Genomic DNA, 19,440 nt, shown 5'->3' on the forward strand with positions numbered 1-19,440 from the left:
GAAGGTATTAGCCACCTGACACCATGCAGGAAGCGAGAGACCAGAGGGTGCCTACCCAAGGAGGCCCCGAGGACAGGTTCGTGGTTGGCAGCAATGGCGGCCACATACACCTTTAAAGTAGACGGGGACAAGCCCCGAGAAAAGAGAGACTGCAGGAACTCCAGCACTGTACTGACCAGGCAGTGAACTGGATCCTGACAGTGTTCATCACACCAGAGGTGAAAAAGCCTCCACTTCAGAGCAAATAGCTTCCTAGTGGAGGGAGCCCTAGCATTCAGTAGAGTTTTGGTCACCTCAGATGAGAGGCCCGCCTCTAGGAACTGGCCAGACCCGAAGCTTCCATATCTTGGGGCAAGGGTGTACGATTGCCCCCTGCACCCGAGAGAAGAGATGTTCCCTGACGGGGACCTCCATGGAGTGCCGTTCAGGAGGGAGGACCGTGAACCAACTCAAGAAGGCAACTAGGAGTAGGTTCACCCGGTCGTGCACACTCTGGCTAGGGCTTGCGGGAGCAGAGCTACCGGGGGGAAGGTGCACCGACGGAGCCTCGGCCACGTCCACACAAATGTCACTCCACCCCATGGGGGTGGAGACATTTATGGCATCTATGCCACTCCCCGGGCCTCAGCACCTGCCTCAACAGGAAGTCTGCCTCCTTATTTACATGCCCTGGGATGAAAATCGCTCTCAGCGAAAGGAACCTGGTCTCTGCCCAGTGCAGAATCTGCTGTGCCAACCTAAAACGGGGGCACAAATGCAGACTGCCCTGATGATTGATATGGGGAACCACCGCAGTGCTGTCTGTCTGTACTAAGACATGGCAGCCACTGAGGCATGGAAGAAAGTGTTAGAAACACAGCCCTCATCTCTAGGCAGTTTATGTGCCATGAGAGATAGAGGCCCTCCCATAAACCCTGGGCGGGACGGCCATCCTAGGCCGCTCCCCAGCCCTAAAGCGAGGTGTCCGTCGAAAGAGTCCCGCGACAGTGACACGCCCCTAGAGTGGGACCCAAGGCCAGAAACTGGGGTCTTTTCCACAAAAGAACGGTACGAAGCCCACAGCACGTAACCCTTATAACCCTGAGGGGATGTCTGTGAGGATGAAAGCCCGCACTCCTGAGCCAGAGCTGGAATGGCCTCATGTGGAGCAGAACCAAAGGGATAACGTTGGCTGCTGGCGAACCGAAGCCTGGCACCCTCTGTGCCTCGGCGACAGAGAGGCATCGGCCTAGCCAAATAGCTTTCACCGCTTACAAGTTGGAAGCCACCCGAGCGGGAGACAGATGTGCCCACATTGGGGTGGAGCCCCGAACTAGCCCCAGAAAGGTGGTTCTCTAAAAAGGAGAAAGCACACCCATTTCTGGGTCCGACCTGACGCCTAGAGACCTCGTATGGGCAAGCACAGCATCTCAATGACTGGCTGCCCTAGCCTTTGATTGGGCCAGAATGATCCAGTCGTCCAGGTAATTCAGTACACAGATGCCCTGGAGACACAAAGGTGCCAGGGCAGTGTCTATGCACTTTGTAAACGTGTGTGGTGAAAGGGCTAGGCCAAAAGGAAGAACACAATACCGGTACACTTCTCCCCCAAAAGTGAACCTGAGGAACTTCCTGTGCTCTGGCAAAATGCCTATGTGAAAATAAGCGTATTCAAGGTCGATAGTCACAAATCAGTCTTTGGAGGTGATCTGGGACACGATAACCTTGAGCGTGAGCGATAATCTTGAACCTGTAAGTCTTCAGAGTACAGTTCAGAGCCCACTGGTCCGAAATTGGACACAGTCCCTGTCCCTCTTAGGAACAATGAAATATCGGCTGTAAAGCTGGAGTCCCGCTCTGGGAGGGGAACATGCTCTATGGCCCTTTCCTCAGGAGTGAGAGAGTTCCTCTTGGAGGAATGCCCCTGGTGTCTGCCAACAATCGTAGGCAGCACACCCTGGAAGCGCAGAGGATGGGAGGTGTATCCAGGACCCACTGAGACACCCCTGGCAGAAGGTATAGTGGTGTCAACGTTGCGCAGACCTCCCGGGTGCCCTGAAACTGGCAGGTGCCAACCCAGGGAGAACCATGCAAGGAAGAGAAGCAGGCACAGACCCCACTGCTCCCTGAAACGCCGGGCGCGAAGAGGCAGGGCAGGCAGTAGGGGAGCCTGAACGTCGACGACTGGCATTTTACCTCCTGGTGCCTGTCAACGACAGTACTCACTGCATCACCGAACAAGCCCTGAGATGACACCGAGGCGTCCAGGAGAGAGGACATATCCTCATCTTTAGTATTAGTCAAACTGAGCCACAGGCGCCTCTCCGTGGCAACCATTGCAGCCATTGCATGGCCTATGGAGCGGGCCATCTGCTTTGTGGCACGGAACGCAAAGTCATTGGAGCTCAGATACCACCTGAAGGCAGGTTTCCTCCGTGCGGGCGATGTAGGTGAGAGATAGCGTAAGCGTCTCCTCAATCCCAGGCATCGCCCCATACCATGGCCTTCAAGCCCTATAATGGCTGATTAGTCCGACATGGCAGGAGCAAAGACCTCGGCATGGAGGTCTGAGAAATACGGCAGCCGCCCACATGAAGGTGGCTTGCGGCCTGAAGTCAGAAGTGGTCGTCTAGCTTATAACGGGCAACACTTACTTCCTCTTCGGGCCAATCTAATTTTAGCTTAGACATGTCACGAGGAGCTCCTCGAACGCAGCTGATTGTGTCGTCTATTCAGAGGGGGGAAGCCCCTCCCTGCCCACATCGAGCTCCTCAGAGCCCGACGCGGAATGCCGCATGCTCACTTCCGGGTTGGGAGAAATCGCAGCGTGAGCTCCCGAAACCGAAATCGATTGAACGGTGTTGTGGGAGAGGGAAAGAGAAAGGGAAAACCAGTCTCTTGCTCCATATCTGCTAATTCAACCCTTTTTTTCTTTCTTTCCTTCTTTATGTATTTATTTATTTATTATCTTTTAGTGACGTGGAAGCAACATGCTCTCTTCCTGGTTGGGAGAAATCGCGGTGCGAGCTCCCAAAAGCGAAATCGAGCGAACGGCGTTAGGGAAGACGGAAAGAGAAAGGGAAATACCCGTATCTTAATCCATATCCGCTAATTCAACCGGCAAAAATACAGCCAGGCGAGCGCAGAGGGAATCCCTCACAATGCACGCAGCCAGCTGTTCAGAGGGGGGAGCCCCTCCCTGCCCACATCGAGTTCCTCAGAGCCCGACGCGGAAGCAACATGCTCTCTTCTGGGTTGGGAGAAATTGCAGCGCGAGCTCCCGAAAGCGAAATCGAGCAAACGGAGTTAGGGGAGAGGGAAAGAGAAAGGGAAAAACCTGTCTCTTGTTCCGCATCCGCTAACTCAACCTGCGAACCCCAGCGATCGAGGCCGCCGCACCGCCTCGGCGGACGCAGGACCCAAACAACAAAGCGCAGCTGCAGCTGAGAATTACAGCCCTAAAATATATATAATTTTTCCCTGTACTATACAGACAGGACAAACAATTGACACACATACACAGAGTGCTTCCTGAAGACAAAGAAGCTGGAGTAGTGTGACGTAGATGCCGTTATATGGACTTGCTGGCACGTAATCACTCCATCACGTGTCCTTCCCGAGCCATTAAAATGGCGTTTGTGCACACAGAGCTTCAGACACTTCCTCACAGAAGCGTTCCCATAGCGTCAGCACTGACGCAGCGTCGAGTTCCCTCGAAAGAGAACTGAAGGAGCGGGAAGTTGGCTGCATATTCACAGATTGGAGTTTCCCGAGTCGATAACTCCTGAGCTAAACGCTGTTACTACACAAATAACACCTCTTTTCTATCGTAGTAATGTAGAGAGGCAGCTACAACCGTGTTTTGTGTAATAACAGCGTTTAGCTCAGGAGTTATTGACTCGGGAAACTCCAATCTGTGAATATGCGGCCAACTTTACTTAAGACGCCGAGGCGCTTTTTTCCTTCTTGATAGGTGAGTAACGTTGGGTTTGCTTTGTTACACAGAACTAATATATGCCGTCCTTTGCATGATTATGCTTGTGTGTAATTTTTGCTTGTTTGTTTATTTGCAGGGGAGCACGGTGGCTTAGTGGTTAGCATGTTTGCCTCACACCTCCAGGGTTGGGGGTTCGAATCCCGCCTCCGCCTTGTGTGTGTGGAGTTTGCATGTTCTCCCCGTGCCTCGGGGGTTTCCTCCGGGTACTCCGGTTTCCTCCCCCGGTCCAAAGACATGCATGGTAGGTTGATTGGCATCTCTGGAAAATTGTCCGTAGTGTGTGTGTGTGTGTGTGTGAATGAGAGTGTGTGTGTGCCCTGCGATGGGTTGGCACTCCATCCAGGGTGTATCCTGCCTCAATGCCCGATGACGCCTGAGATAGGCACAGGCTCCCCGTGACCCGAGAAGTTCGGATAAAGCGGTAGAAAATGAGTGAGTGAGAGAGTGTTTATCTGCAATCTTATTGTTCTTCCCTTCAGCTATGATAAAGACAAATTTCTTTCTATTAGTTGCCTGGGTTACGTATGTATGTGTGGCGGAGCTATAAATACAGGGGTGGGACCCATTTGGGTTAGGGGCGTGTTTGTTTCGGTGATTTCAAATGTCGACATTGGATTTCAAAAATCGGAGACCCCACCTTTAAAGAAAAGCAGCTCATGTGCTGTGTAATTCCTCAGTCCTCGAACGTTATTTTTAAAGAAAAAAAGACGTCTATTTTACGTCTCTGCTTGCATTACGTTTCAGATCGCAGCAGATCTGAATTTAAACGCTGTAGCGCAATTTAAACGTGTTTTGACGCAGGTTTATTTTTTGTCCAGATAAAACCTTTCAGCATGCAGCAAATTGTTGCAGCCGACTAATGCTAATAATTATATGTCATTCTGACTAGAAAGTGCTCAGTGGTATAGATGTGTGGATGCTGAGAGAGAGAGAGAGAGAGAGAGAGAGAGAGAGAGAGAGAGAGAGAGAGAGAGAGAGAGAGAGAGTTAAATCATTATTTAACATCTGCATTTAATTCTTTATCATGTCCTGAAATAATTCAAAACCACTCATTGTAGGAAATCTATATAAAAAAAAAGCCTCAGTTTTCTTTCGACGTCCTCCGTTCGTAGACGAACAGACAGTTATTGGAGCTCAGAACAAACTGTCGGCTGCTCGGGCAACGACGCCTCCGTGTCACTCTTTATACAATAAAGATCTGAAGCGTAGTCGGGTGTTTAAGGGTTTTATTTAAAACGTCTTTTCACGAGATCGGGTCCTTCATGATGGATTGTCAAAAGCTGCGTTCACACATAAAGCGCTTTTATTGAGTCTCCAGTGTCCGTATTACTGAGTCGCAAGTACGTGTTCCTGTTGCCATAGTAATAACATTTCTCAGGCGGATACGCAACTAGCATTGCAAATGAAGCATTCAGGTGGGAGATTTTGAGGTTTTTTTATAAAAAAAAATCACCAGCATTTATATACGTATGCATCAGATCATACGGAATGAAGTCAGTCCATATTCGCATATCTTTGCATAAAGTTCTCAACTTTGTCTTGTCACCAACTCAAACACTTTTTCGCTTTGACCCAACACGCTGCATGTGTGAATGTAGCAAATGATAACATGGTAATACCTCCATGTCACATTCCTCTTTCGAGCATCTTCACCTCTGTCAGAAGCTCCTAATGAACCAGGCGGCATGGCCTCGTACACAATTTCCACGTTGATACTGTAGATGGACGACATCAGGGCTTCGCTATGTGTGTCTCCTGAAAACAGCTGAGAATTCCTTGGAAACCAGGAGCTAAAATTGTATAAAGAATACACTTGATTGGATTATCGCTTCGCTCTGTTTGTGTGTGAAAACAGATTGGAGTTGCGTCTCGTCCCCCACCTGGGAAACGAATGAATAAATAATTATTTACAATCGTAAATGAAAGGTCTTCATTTGAAGCATGTTATTTAAAAAAGCTGGATGGAATACTGATTGGTTAACCGAGTCGTGTGTGTGTGTGTGTGTGTGTGTGTGTGTGTGTGTGTGTGTGTGTGTGTGTGTGTGTGTGTGTGTGTGTGAGTGCTTAAATTAGACTTTATGCTAACCAGTCACTTTATTGATTAACTGTAAAAATTTACTGCTAATTAGAACAAGCACTGATGACAAACAATGTGCTTCAACCATCCATTTATTCATTTTTAATTTAAAAATTTTAACCATTCAAAGGGTTTTCTGATCAAATTTTTTTGTTTTTTTTGTGGAAAATTTGTTTTCTGATTTTTAAGAAATAAATTGTGTAAATTTTAATGTTGAATATAATAAACTATTGTGGGAAATGACAGTATAGAGGAGAAAAGTGTTCATTTTGTGGTCATGCTGAATGATTTCTAAGTAGAGAAACGTTATTGATATCATTTAGAAATTTTGTGAATAAATTCTCAGACAAAAATCTCCCGCTTCAATGAACTTATAGTTCACTACGCAGCTTTATTCTTGATATTTATTTTCTTATGAAACTTTTTTCCCTTCACACAGGTCATGGGAGTTTTCCTTTCACTACTGCGTACTGAATTGATGTAAAAGAAAGAACCAACATTTTAAAGAAATTTCTTCACATCCCATCATCATCGCCTCGTAGCTCCGCTCCTCTTCAGCTGCAAGTGTGAAGATCATGAAGTGTCCAGCATTCCACATTTTAGGTAAAGTGGACTCCTTTATTTTTTATGCAATTTGGGACATGACCAGTAAGGCTCTAAAAGAGAGAATAATGTAAACGTTCAGTGATCCAGTAAGTCTGAATAACGTCTTGATCTGACTTTCAACCTTAAAATCAGCAACTCTGCAAACAGACTTATTTTTTTACACTTGTAAAATTTTTGCTAGATGGCTAGTTTGATGCCAGAGCAGTTTTATCCCAGCACTTCTGTGTTCATCCAGCCATGCCTCCCAGCATAGGCTTTAGTTTATTTTAATTTTGTAAAACAGCGATTAAACCAATTGCTTAGAACCGCTCCACAATTATCACTTTAATCTGCTGATGAACAAAGCGGCTGGTCGACATAACGAGATGGCGATAGAGAGCAGAGCTCACACGTTCTCCTGCACGTGCTCACAAAGATGGGATTCCTCACGGACAAATGATTTTAACAATATTTTTAAGGTGAAACTATTATTTTTGTTGTCAAGTTTGTACAAAAGTGGAAATTCCACACGGTTTGTAAGTCTGGAGTTTTTATTGATTTAATTGCTTTTATAAATGTAGAGACAATATCATCAGCTCCCGAGGGCCAGAAAGAGGCTCTGATCAAAAAGCTGTTTCATCCTGCAATTCACATACAGAGAGAGACACAGAGAGAGACACAGAGAGAGAGACAGAGAGAGACAGGGAGAGAGAGAGACGGAGAGAGAGAGAGAGAGACAGAGACAGAGAGTGAGAGACTGAGAGACTGAGAGACAGACAGACTGAGAGACAGACAGAGAGACTGAGAGACAGGCAGAGAGACTGAGAGACAGAGAGAGAGAAAGTTTGAATGTTGAAAGACACACACACACAGAGGAAGAAAGACAGAGTAAGTGGCGAAACAACAGAAAGATCAGAAATCATGTTTCTTACAGATTTTGTGTTCAGAAGACGCTTGCAGGTGATTGTGGGTAAGCAGCGCTTCAGACGTATTGCTTTGCTCACCGAGCAGAGAGCTACAAGTGCAGTGAGATAAAAAACATTAAACGTTGAAGTAAACTTTGTTCATCCGTTTGGTGAAGGGGGAAAGTTCTGCTGGTATTAATGTACTTTTATCCGCAGAGTTTCGGGAGTCTAGAAAAAAAACATTGTGTTTTTTTTTTTATGATCCGTTCATCCTGACAATTTTTAATTAATATTCATCAACAATGTGTCATTAACACAATCAACAACATTGACGGTACCGAACATGTTGAAAAACCGACAGCAAAACTACAGAATACCTTCAATTTCCTCGAACCATGAATGAAATGAGAATTATAAAAGCAGCACTGAAGAAAATACAAAACAAACAAACAAAAAAAGGCAATAATTAAAAATACAAAATTAAGACATGATATCATATACGATGCATAAAGGACATTTTTAATCGACCTGTTTCCTGTCCAGAGACTCTTGTGGAGAAATAAATATGTGTAGATTTATACAGATATTTTTTTACACATCATACATTTAATTTTTGAAAGAAAAAACATTTAAAACTTCCCCACAATAAAATAATCTGCTGGACACCTGCATAAGTGTGAGATCATAAAAACACAGCAGATTTTCCCTGCAGGTTAGAAACGGATGAGAATCCACAGATTTGTTCTTTGATCAATCTGTGTTTTGTCTTGTTTTGTTCTTGGTTCATAGTAAGAGCACCTTGCTTAAGAATTTACACACACACACACACACACACACACACACACACACACACACACACACACACACACACACACACACACACACACTGGTCACACTGAGTCCACTTTGACCTGGTTGTTGTTGGTCAGTGGTGGAGACGGTTTGCTTCGGAGTCTCTCCTGCGCATCGTTCGAGTTTTCCGGAAAGAACACGCTCGCCGTGCAGAGGGACAAGATTATGCGCTTGTACTCACGGCGGAAGTTCTGGTTGAGTGCGCCATAGACGATGGCATTGAGGCAGCTGTTAAAGTACGCCAGGAAGTAGCTGGCCACGAAGAGCCACTCAGGGACGGCTCGCTCGGGTGCTACAGCCACAGCCAGGCCGATGGCATTGAGCGGCGCCCAGCATACGGCAAAAAGCACAAATACGGCGAACATAGTTACGAAGTTGCGGACGTCCTGCGGCGTCACTCCACCCGGCCGAGTCTCTGGCCTAGCGCGTCTCCGTGCACGGATCACTAACACCCATATGCGCAGGTAGCAGTAGGCCACCACCAGGATGGGCAACAGGAAGTGGAAGGAGACGACAGCGAGAGTGTATGCGGCGCTGGCCGATTGTGCAAACGTGCACGAGTAGACCCGATCATCGTAGCGGAGCGAGCCTACAAACACGTTAGGCACCACAGCCAGCACACTCAGCGCCCAGATCAGTGCCACATAGCATGCTGAGTTCCGCTCGCTGAACAGCCGTTCATAGCGTAGACTATGGCAAATGTAGCAGTAGCGGTTTACAGCGATGCCTGCAATGTTGAAAATAGAGCCAACGACACTGACGCCCATCAGGAAGCCGCTGATCTGGCACTGCGCCGCCCCCGCATGCCAACCCTGCCCGAAGATGGCCCCCAGCACCAGTGGGTACGGGTACAGAGCAACCACCAGGTCTGCGACAGCCAGACTCACCACAAAGATGTTCCCTGGGAGAAACAGACAGCGAAAATAGGCATGTTAGTAATCTAGTATACCACTACATCCTTATATGTTCCTTCATCTAAAAGTCACAAGTTTAAAAACACACTTGATGCTTCAAAGGACTTAAACCTGCCTCCAAGTGCAGCATCTTAGAAATCAAGAAGTCAAGTCAAGTCAAGAAGTATCATTAATAGCTCACACAGTATGTAGTGAAATAAGACAATGTTTTTCCAGGACTATGGGGCTACATAGAACAAAGACAGAGCTACATAGAACAACACAGAGCTAAAGACTTAGTCAGTTAGTCCTAGCCACATACTGTAAAGTGCATCTGTGCAACCTGGTGCAAACAGTTCGAGACAAAACACAGTGCAAACAGACATAATAAACATTACAAGATAATACACAAAAGACAATACACAAAAGCAGTGCTGACCATAGTAAATAATGTATATTACAGTACTGTATATGTGCAATAATACAGGAATGATTATGAGGGATGATTGTGTTAAATGCTGAAGTCTATGAAGAGCATTTGCAAGTATATATCTTTATTGTTCGGGTTGGTGAAGGCCAGATGAAGGGTCGTAGCAAGAGCATTTGGCCATGGAGCGGTTCCTATGATACACAAACTGCAGGTGATCCAGTGAAGGTGGTAGCTGGGTCTAGATGTGCCTCATGATAAGCCTCATGAAGCACTTCATTGCGATGAGTGTGAGTGCAACGGGACGCTAGTCATTGAGACAGGACACTGTACAATTCTCTGGCACGAGGATGATGGTGGTTGTGTTAAGAGCACCCTGCCAGGAATGTTGTCTGATCCGGCAGCCTTCCGTGGGTTGACTCTTCATAGAATTCTCCTCACCTCGGTCATGGTTAGACAGAATCTCGTTAGGGGAGTGATGGTCTTCAAAACTGCGTATAGACGTTCTTCATGATGGTCACAGGCATTTTAATGCACCCAATGCATTCCTGTAACAAGCTAAAACCTAATTCTGCAGCAGTGCTCCAGTGTGTCATTTGTTATCTGCAACAGAGCAGCACCCCTGGGTGCACAACCCACACACACACACACACATTCCTGACACTCACAAATTCCAGACATAAATCCAAAGATATAACTTTGGCTGGTATTAACTAGGAATCGCTGGAGTCAATCCTCCAGTGGTATGTGTCCCTGCACAAGGGATTAGCAGCAGCTGTTACTGTCACCAAAAATCTTCATGGTTGTGTAAAGTGTTTCATAAATAACCATATTTTTATATGAATGATTACATATTCATTTATACGAGGTAGGATGTAAGCGTGGATAAATCAATGTAATATTTATCATGGTCATCATGGTGTTATTTTCACCAATTTTCATGTTCAGAGCGCAGGAGAACGCAAAAGGGGTAAACCAAGAAGTGCGTACGTGGAATCCTCGATCATTTTCGACAAGATGAAGGAGCAGGAGAGATGAAACAGACAAGCTAATTAGAGTGGAGCACGAAACAGGTGAAAACAATCAGTAAAAGGATCAGGACCAAGGACAGGGACCAAAACAAATACAGAGGGCAATCTAAACAAAAAGAAAACAAAAGCTCATGACTGAAAAAAAGGCTCAAAAATGCATGAATTTGTGACATGCATACAGTATCTTTATCAAACCCAGTAATTAAAAATATCTTCCTGTCTCATTCTGACCTGATTTGTTTCCTGTCAAACCGTCAAATGTTTTCAAGCTAAAGAGCATTAATCAGGAAACTTTGTTTGGAATCCTCTGAGGTTCTCCACTGGGCTTCTTTTTTCACAGCTCACCGACCCGATCGTTGCTGACAGCCGAGGTCTCAAGGGTCGTCTCCATGGTGAATCCTCACATGTACAGGTTCATGAAAGTATTTCTTCAAACAAAAGGAAGGAAGTGAGAGGAAGAGAAAGGAAACATCCCTAACCTTGAAAACAAAAACTCCTTTGGCCTGGGCAGCTACAAGCTATGCTACGCTATGCTTAGGTTTTCCAACTGTCAATCAAACTGGATTGGCTTTTTATTTTTTAGAGCCACACACACGCACACACACGTGCACAACTTTGCTGGCAGACTTCTCAGAAACTTGGATTTCCTCAGGGACAGTTTAGCAGGAATGCAGTTCTACAGCTTTGTAGGATGTGACAAATACTTTTAAAAAAATCTAGGTGCTTTTAATGAGTTTTAGCTGCCACTGCTTTACCTCAGGTAGAAAAAGTCTCTGACGATGTTGCTAAGTAGGGAACACCGATTCCAATTAGCTTTGCAGGCGTGAGCTAGGATCTACAAAGGTAGCGTGCTCTAGCAGATTGTACCTGGTTGCTGTGGTAACGTGTGAACAGATCACCTCAAGTTTAAGAATCCCCTCGGGTTAGCGAAGATGTGCTAGGTGTGACTAGCGCATTCATGACACTGAAATTACCAGCAAGATTTCACAGGGTCATGGAAGCTGCTTCCTCATTATATGTAACCCTTAGGGATGATGTATGTTAACATGTGGAAAAAGTCCAGTGTGTAACAAATGGGTGGCATTTTCACCACGCTGATGCCAGGCAAGGGTTGAGGCGAACATATATGTGTACAGTTTCCACGCTGTGTATATGTGTATAGTCATATATAGTCATATATGCCAATTAAACCAACCCAACAAAACTCACTACTATGGCTAGAAATGGTGCAGTGTTTTCAAACAAATATTGTACAATATGCATTAAAGGTGCGGTATGTAATGTTTAAAAATGTCTATTGACTAGAACAAATCAAATACACTTAAAAATCTGTAAACTTTAACATTATATAATCTATCTGGATAATTTCCAATTTCTCAGCCTGGAAATCTACTCCACCCTCCAGCTTAGAGTGTTTACAGCCATGTAATATCCGTGTAGATTTACAGCAGTGTAATATCCGTGTAGTTTTTAACTTCCATACAATAAATATGGCTTGTTTTCAAATTTCAATTTTTCTGGTCGGGAAATAAAAAATAATAAATTATTTATTTAAAGGATGGAAGGGTTTTGCATGATTATAGATATGTACTGATAATAAACATTTACCAATAAAGCCATGCTAATGATTTAAGAATTTAGCATTTAGTCTTTTAAGAATTTCTGGCCCAGATACCGGCTCCGCCTCCTAGTTGAAGTTGATTCGCTCTCAGCGAATCCTTACCTGTCGCCCCCCCATTTTCATGATTTTTGCCTAGATGACATACCCACCTAAAAAGTGGTACAGCTCCCATATACTTTGACACACAGAGCTTGGTCTCATTGGAAAGAAGAGAGTCTCTAGTTTCTGCCACAAGTGTCAGGGTGATTCTAAGCCTTACTGACACAGAGTTACAGAGGCTAGAATGGAGGATTTTTATTTCCGTCTGAGTTGTTTACCTGATAAACTGATTACATACATTGCTGTATTTAATGATGGTAGGTAAACAACAACTGAGGGTCATAGCCATATGTCTTGGCTTTCACCAAAAAAAAAAATGAAGTCAAAAGACTCAAAAATGGATTTTATATGAATATTTTTCTACGGACATGTCCGTCCGTTCAGGTTTTCCTTGTTTATTTGTTTACTGTATAACTTTGTATAAAAAGACTGCATGCTTCAAAAGTCCTATAACAAAGAGAACCCCTCTGCCTAGAAGTCTGCTGTGAAAAAAGGCCTGTAAACTGACACTCTGAGGCGTGAGAGTGTGAAAAGTTCGAGAATTGCGCTGTAAAGTTGAAAAAAATTAATATGCGCATGCTCATTGCACAGCCCGAACTCACCAGATGTATCATGTTGCATCTCGTTGGAATCGTCTCCTTATTGGCTAAAGAGCTAAGATGCTCGCGAAACATCAAATTGCTACTGGAGGGAGCAATTGTCAGTCAAAGGGAGGGTGACCCACATAGCATGGAGAGACCTCATTGGCTTCTTAGCTGCCTATCTCTGCACCACAGGCACTGGTTGGCTAATGAGAGGGCTTGTTTGATTCATTAGACCCTCGACTACAAATCTGACGCGTTTTGTAAGTTTTGTAAGCCTCCAATGAGAAGTAGGAGTTGAACAAAGGACGGAAGTGAATCGCTGCTTACAGCTTCCGGTCAAAGACTTAATTCTTGTGAGGCGAGCAAAGCGTGTTGGATTAAAAGGCTTACATATTCCAGTTCCTTGGACTCTTGGGGATTTTTACAAGCATTTGTTTTGGAAAATACATTAACATTAGTGACAATGTGAAGAAAGGGAAATTTAAAGACCAGCATTTAAAGGTGAGTAAACAGATTGAACTAGCGCCACCTACTTTCGGTTGGCTATCAAATGGTTCAATTACTATGACTGCTATAAATCATATTATGCTTTGTGTGTGCTTAATAAAATCCTGAGAGTCTAAGCTTTCAAACAGTATATAATTTAACCATGTATTTAGAGGATTTAATGCTTAAAAGTTACAATGAAGTTACAATGAAGTTGATGCACTCTCGCCTCCTAGCGGTGGTGGCTCGTTCTCGCGACGGCGACCTGATAAGTGGAGCTCCAGCATTAAAAGAATTAGAGTTAACAGAAATAACTGCAAGTAATGAAGCAGTAAATGTGTTTGTATAATAATAATTACGATCGCAACAAGTACAACTAGAAAATGATGGAGTTTCTCTCAAGTTTCACTTGAACTTCATTTCAAATCTCAACAAATCTCTGCTCCAGAATGATGGCCTTAAAGTGCTGGTTGGACAATAAACCAGAAATCAGAACACAGCTAATATCGGAAGGATTGATTTATGTCATCTGTTGGTTGAGTGATCATGGTTTCAAATAAGAGCAGGTTCAAAAAGACAAATATGGATTGATTATCTCTCTCTTTCACTCTCTCTCTCTCTCCTTTTTTTGTTCCCTATTCACTGACTGGGCTTAAGAAGTCTGAAGATTAGAATGAGTGACTGTAGACCGGGAGGGGGGGGGGGTTGAGGGAGAGTGAGGGAGAGAGAGAGAGAGAGAGAGAGAGAGAGAGAGAGAGAGAGAATAAATCCATACTTGTCTTTTTGAACCTGATCTTATTTGAAACCATGATAAGAGAGAGAAAATGAATAAAATAATTTCTTAAGTTAATTTAGTTCACAGATCATGACCCAGAATCCATGTAGACATCCGCAATCTTCATCAGCATCAGCAATCTGTTATTTAATGGAGACAACAGTGAATACAATGAAGTCCCCAAGATACAGTCATTAGTCAGACTTAAGTACTGTACCTTATGAGCTGGTGTGAAAACCAAGGGGACAAATGCTTAAATGCTTTGACTTGGAGCAGAATAGAGTTTTATAGAGAGAATATATAACACAACTCTACACTCTAACTCTAGTTCTTTATTTTAAATATAGAATATTTCTTTAAATATTTCTCGTATTTATTATAAAATTTGGACGGACATAATAAACCCACTAAACATGATTATATAATCCCAAGTTTGTGCTTTAAAAAATCAGTTGTCATTACTTCAGGAGTCTTGGACAAAGCAGAGACAAATTACCGTCTGCTTTCACACACACACACCTCACACACCTTGTCAGGTTGCATGGCAGGAATTCAGCTGGGATTGGAGTTGACAGCTCTGCGTTGAAGACACACACTGCCTGAGACGTGACATACGTCTGTGAATGTAGCATAGCACTCACTACACGATCACTGTCACGTCCGTAATATCAAACCTTGTCCTTTCAGCGGTCGTCCTGTCTCACTGCACAAAATCAAAAGAAGAGATTACCAAAATAGATCGGATCTAGAACTCTGTCTGGAAGGTTGAGCACTGGAAAAAATCCATATGCAATATTGTGTTTTTGAAAATCAGATTTTTTGGGGGGATAATTCTTACAGGATCTTGAAATTTCTGTACCTGGAAAAGTTATAGAAAACCACTGGTAGAACATTTCTGCCATAATGTATAGTTTATGACTTGGAACTTCTGGAGGTCCTGCTGTGTTGGAATGTTCTGCAGCTCTGAAGAATAGTTTGGAAACATTTGGCGTTACATTTTTTTCCAGAATCATAAAATTGTCCTAAAACTCTGGAAATGTTCTCAAAGGTATATTTGACAATTTACAAATAACAACATGAAGTTTTGAGAAACCTGTCAAAACATATTTAGAAACGTTCCGAAACGTAATTTTGACAAGTAGAAAACTGTGGATTTTTTTTCTTTTCTTTCCTTTTATTTATTTATTGATTTATTGATTTATTTATGGGGGGCACAGTGGTTTAGTGGTTAGCATGTTTGCCTCACCCCTCCAGGGTTGGGGGTTCGATTCCCGCCTCCACCTTGTGTGTGTGGAGTTTGCATGTTCTCCCCGTGCCTCGGGGGTTTCCTCCGGGAACTCCAGTTTCCTCCCCCGGTCCAAAGACAATCATGGTAGGTTGATTGGCATTTCTGGAAAATTTTCCGTAGTGTGCGAGTGTGTGAGTGAATGAAAGTGTGTGTGTGCCCTGCGATGGGTTGGCACTCCATCCAGGGTGTATCCTGCCTTGATGCCCGATGACGCCTGAGGTAGGCACAGGCTCCCCGTGACCCGAGAAGTTCGGATAAGCTGTAGAAAATGAATGAATGAATGAATGAATGGTTTATTTAATTTTGCATTAAGCTCCATGGTCAGAATGTTCTGAAGTTATCTTCAGAAGGGCAAGACTCCTGAAAGTTGTTAACAGAAGACTAATTCCAGAAATAGAAAAATTCAGATCTATAACCCCAGTGGAACACTCTGCAAATGATTTATGAATTTCTAATTTTGGTACAAATTTTTTTTAGAAATGTTGAGAATTGTTTCCTCACCATTTTACGTTTAAAAACTCCTCCTACAACATATTAGTTATTAGTTATTTCTAGTGCTCTTTAGACTCTCTGCTGCACCGTTTAGATCAGGGGTGTCAAACTCAAATTCACAGTGGGCCAAAATATAAAACTGACAAAGTCACAGGCCAAACTGAATATTTATTGAAAAATTAACTGCAACTGATATGTCACAGTGAGGCAAAGGCGAGTGAGGATCCAAATGCAGTGAAACATTTATTAAACAAAAACAAGAAACAGGAAAACAGACAGGCAGGCAAGACTAGGCAGAACACCAGGCTAACAGGAAACAGAAACACATACAACAACTAGCAACAGGGAAGTGAACAAACAGAGAATATATATCAGACAGGAACCAATGACAAAGCAGAGACAATGTGTAACTATGACAACAAACGAGAGGGAATGAATGAGTTCAATGAGTGTCCATGATAACAAACGAGTGGGCGGAGCAAACAATTAACAGCAGGGCAAGACCGCAGACAGAAACAGGGCAAAACACAGAGAGACACATTACAATATGTAATGTTCAACCTTATATATATGGAAACAAACATTTGTTTTGCTTAAATACAGGATTTGGAACAACCAGACCTTGGTATTACAAACAAATAAGAAATTAAATTTGAAATAAAAGACACATCAGCGGTGTTCATTTCGCAAACTTTGACCATACACTTTTTGATAAACTCTCCCTCATTAAAGGGCCAGGCAGATTTTGCAATCTCTGCTGCCACAATAAAGCTTTACAGCCTTTACAGCAGCTTCACTTTTTGATTTTGCTTTCATGAACATAGTCTGCCGGGAAACCAGACTTTTATGCATCTCCTCCGCCTCCTGGAGCTTCTGCTTAACGTCCAGGTCCTTATACTTCTCATAATGTTTCGTTTCATAGTGTCTTCTTATGTTATATTCTTTCGTTACAGACACTTTAGCTCCGTTAGCACACAAGACAAACAGGATGTCCTTTATATTCGTGAACAGATAATCTGCCTCCCACCTGTCTTGAAAGCTCCTATTGTCCATCTTTCATTTGGCTATTTTTATGGAGGGTGGAATTAACTTGCCCGATATGACTGTAGCATGGTTGTTAACAGAGAATGAGGGGCGCATGCTGTTCGTGACTACGCGTCAATACAGTGACGAGGCATTCTGGGATTTGTAGTATTAGCGGAGCATGCAGGTAGCACATGCGGCTATCACATTTGATATGATCTTGCGGGCCAAATATAATTACACTGCGGGCCAAATTTGGCCTGCGGGCCAGAGTTTGACACCCCTGGTTTAGATCTTCTTATTCCACATCTCTCTCTTTAGTTACTACACACGTATCTACTGAGCCAATACAATCACTTTGACCTTAATGCAGACATGCGCATGGAATTATCATGTAATATAATTATCAAACTTTATTGCTCACACTATGCCGAGGAAATCTGCCTTATCCTGCCTCCAGGTTTGATGTGACTTCATTCAACACTAGTAGAGTAAATATGATTAAAGTTAATTGGACACCGGTGTTGGATGGGAAGGTTATCTCTGATAATATATGATCTTACCAGGAATACTGTGGAAAGATTCCAGACCAAAATATCTCAAGTGTGTGTGTGTGTGTGTGTGTGTGTGTGTGTGTGTGTGTGTGTGTGTGTGTGTGTGTGGTCAGGTAGTCATGGAACTGTCAAGGTCTCCAGAAGAAGAAACTCACACAAACCAACACAGTGTGGAGGAGATTAAAAAGAATATGGAAAATCACATTCCCTTCAAAAACTGGAGATTGTCAAGCCCCACTGGAATCACCATCAAAGGCCACTGTGTGTGTGTGTGTGTGTGTGTGTGTGTGTGTGTGTGTCACCTCTGATGGATACATGCCCACTGGCCACCACACAGCTCACACCCTGCCAGTTGAAAGTAGGCTCCACTCGGTTCTCAGCAGGACAAAAATGGCTTCCTGGAGATTCTGGCTTTCAATCTGTGTTACTGCTTTGGTGGCAATAAGCAAGATCTGGCAGCCCACAGCAAGACGTTTGCGAGTGGTTTAAAATCTCTGGCCAGGATGTAAATCAGAGTAGATTAAGTAAAGGAGTTCAGCCCAGACAGTGACTCTGAGATGTCTCCTGACACAATGCCACTAGTCTTCCTGATTTGTCATGTTTTACTTCTGCTTGGAGCTTCTGCACTTGTGACTCACCTCCTGCTGCACTGACTCTTAAATACCCCCAAAGATATACAAGTCATTGTATATCACTGAATCCAGGATTTTGTACATTACTACCTTAGAACTGCTGATGTAATCATAAACGTTTCTAAGTCTATGAATTATACGTTTTCATTACCTCCTTTACCAGAGTGACGCTAAAAGAGGGGCAGGAATCATGCTGCCCCGTGCTTGAGGGCAGGATAGATAAAGGCAGGGTGGGCAGGATCTTGTGGGAAATTAGGCTAGTGTAAAAATACTTTTTTGTCCAGTTCTATGTAAAACAATTCTAAAAGCACAACAAAGTGTAAATGTAGATGGTGTTCATGATGTACAGAAGGATTTCTTTTGTAAGAAGTAAGGTGTCAAAACGAGCCGCTAGACTGTGTGATGGTCGCTATATGGTCGCTATAGCATAAATATATATCGTAATAGCCTCATCCTTAGTAACTGCCTGGTTGGTCAGGGTCACAATGATGTCAGGTACTTTAGAAAATATTTCCCACGTCATACATTGAGAGCAGTTGTGAAATGAAGTGGTGTAGCTGAGGTTGAGGAACCATCAGGGTCAGAAATCTCACACTACAGTATGTTTCACAACACGGACATTTCCTACATCGTTCTATTGTTTTTACTGGCTTAGTAGTATGGGTTATATCCATTTTTTCTAGACCACTCCCACTTCAGGTTTAAGTCCAGATACAGACACAGATAGGGGCACCATGTTACATATCATGTTAAAGGAAGGATTTTAGGTCTTTGCATACTTCCTCCAGTACTGGGTTTGTTTTGCTTTGGCTCTCGGCACCGATGCAGTATATTGAGAAAAAACTTTTTCGCCCCCAGCATCGGGGTTTTCTCCGTTGTATAACAGGTCCAGAAGAGAGTTATTGTCATAAGTCCAGCAGATGCAATTAAAGTCTAGCCACTTGCCCACAAGCAAGCGTCCGTGTGAGGCACTTAAAACCCGAGGCGAGCGTGGGAACGCGCACTAAACCGATCACACTGTCTGAGAATCATAATGTGGGATAATTGCAAGGATCTTCTTCTTATTACATTTGGATAGTTTAAGATAGTTGGTTAGGACTTTACTTTCCAAACTAAAGAAACTCAAATAATCTAATCTGA

The 19,440-nt window shown here is 43.6% G+C and overlaps 1 protein-coding gene and 1 long non-coding RNA gene across 2 annotated transcripts in view; one reads left to right on the top strand and one right to left on the bottom strand.

Moving 5' to 3' along the window:
* The first annotated feature begins 4,156 nt into the window (after nucleotides 1-4,156).
* Nucleotides 4,157-19,440, top strand: part of LOC125145078 — a 23,009-nt gene continuing 7,725 nt past the window's right edge. Inside the window, exons 1-2 of the long non-coding RNA XR_007143394.1 lie at nucleotides 4,157-4,217; nucleotides 6,493-6,656. This is a non-coding gene — a long non-coding RNA (uncharacterized LOC125145078). The remainder of the gene's footprint in view (nucleotides 4,218-6,492; nucleotides 6,657-19,440) is intronic.
* The window catches only part of mtnr1aa (melatonin receptor 1A a), a 29,348-nt gene continuing 17,148 nt past the window's right edge, over nucleotides 7,241-19,440 (bottom strand). Inside the window, exon 2 of the mRNA XM_027134852.2 lies at nucleotides 7,241-9,296. Coding sequence (XP_026990653.1) covers nucleotides 8,434-9,296 — 863 coding nt within the window. The 3' untranslated portion in view covers nucleotides 7,241-8,433. The remainder of the gene's footprint in view (nucleotides 9,297-19,440) is intronic.

This window comes from Tachysurus fulvidraco, chromosome 7 (genome assembly GCF_022655615.1).
Source record: "Tachysurus fulvidraco isolate hzauxx_2018 chromosome 7, HZAU_PFXX_2.0, whole genome shotgun sequence".
NCBI classification, from domain to species: Eukaryota; Metazoa; Chordata; class Actinopteri; order Siluriformes; family Bagridae; genus Tachysurus; species Tachysurus fulvidraco.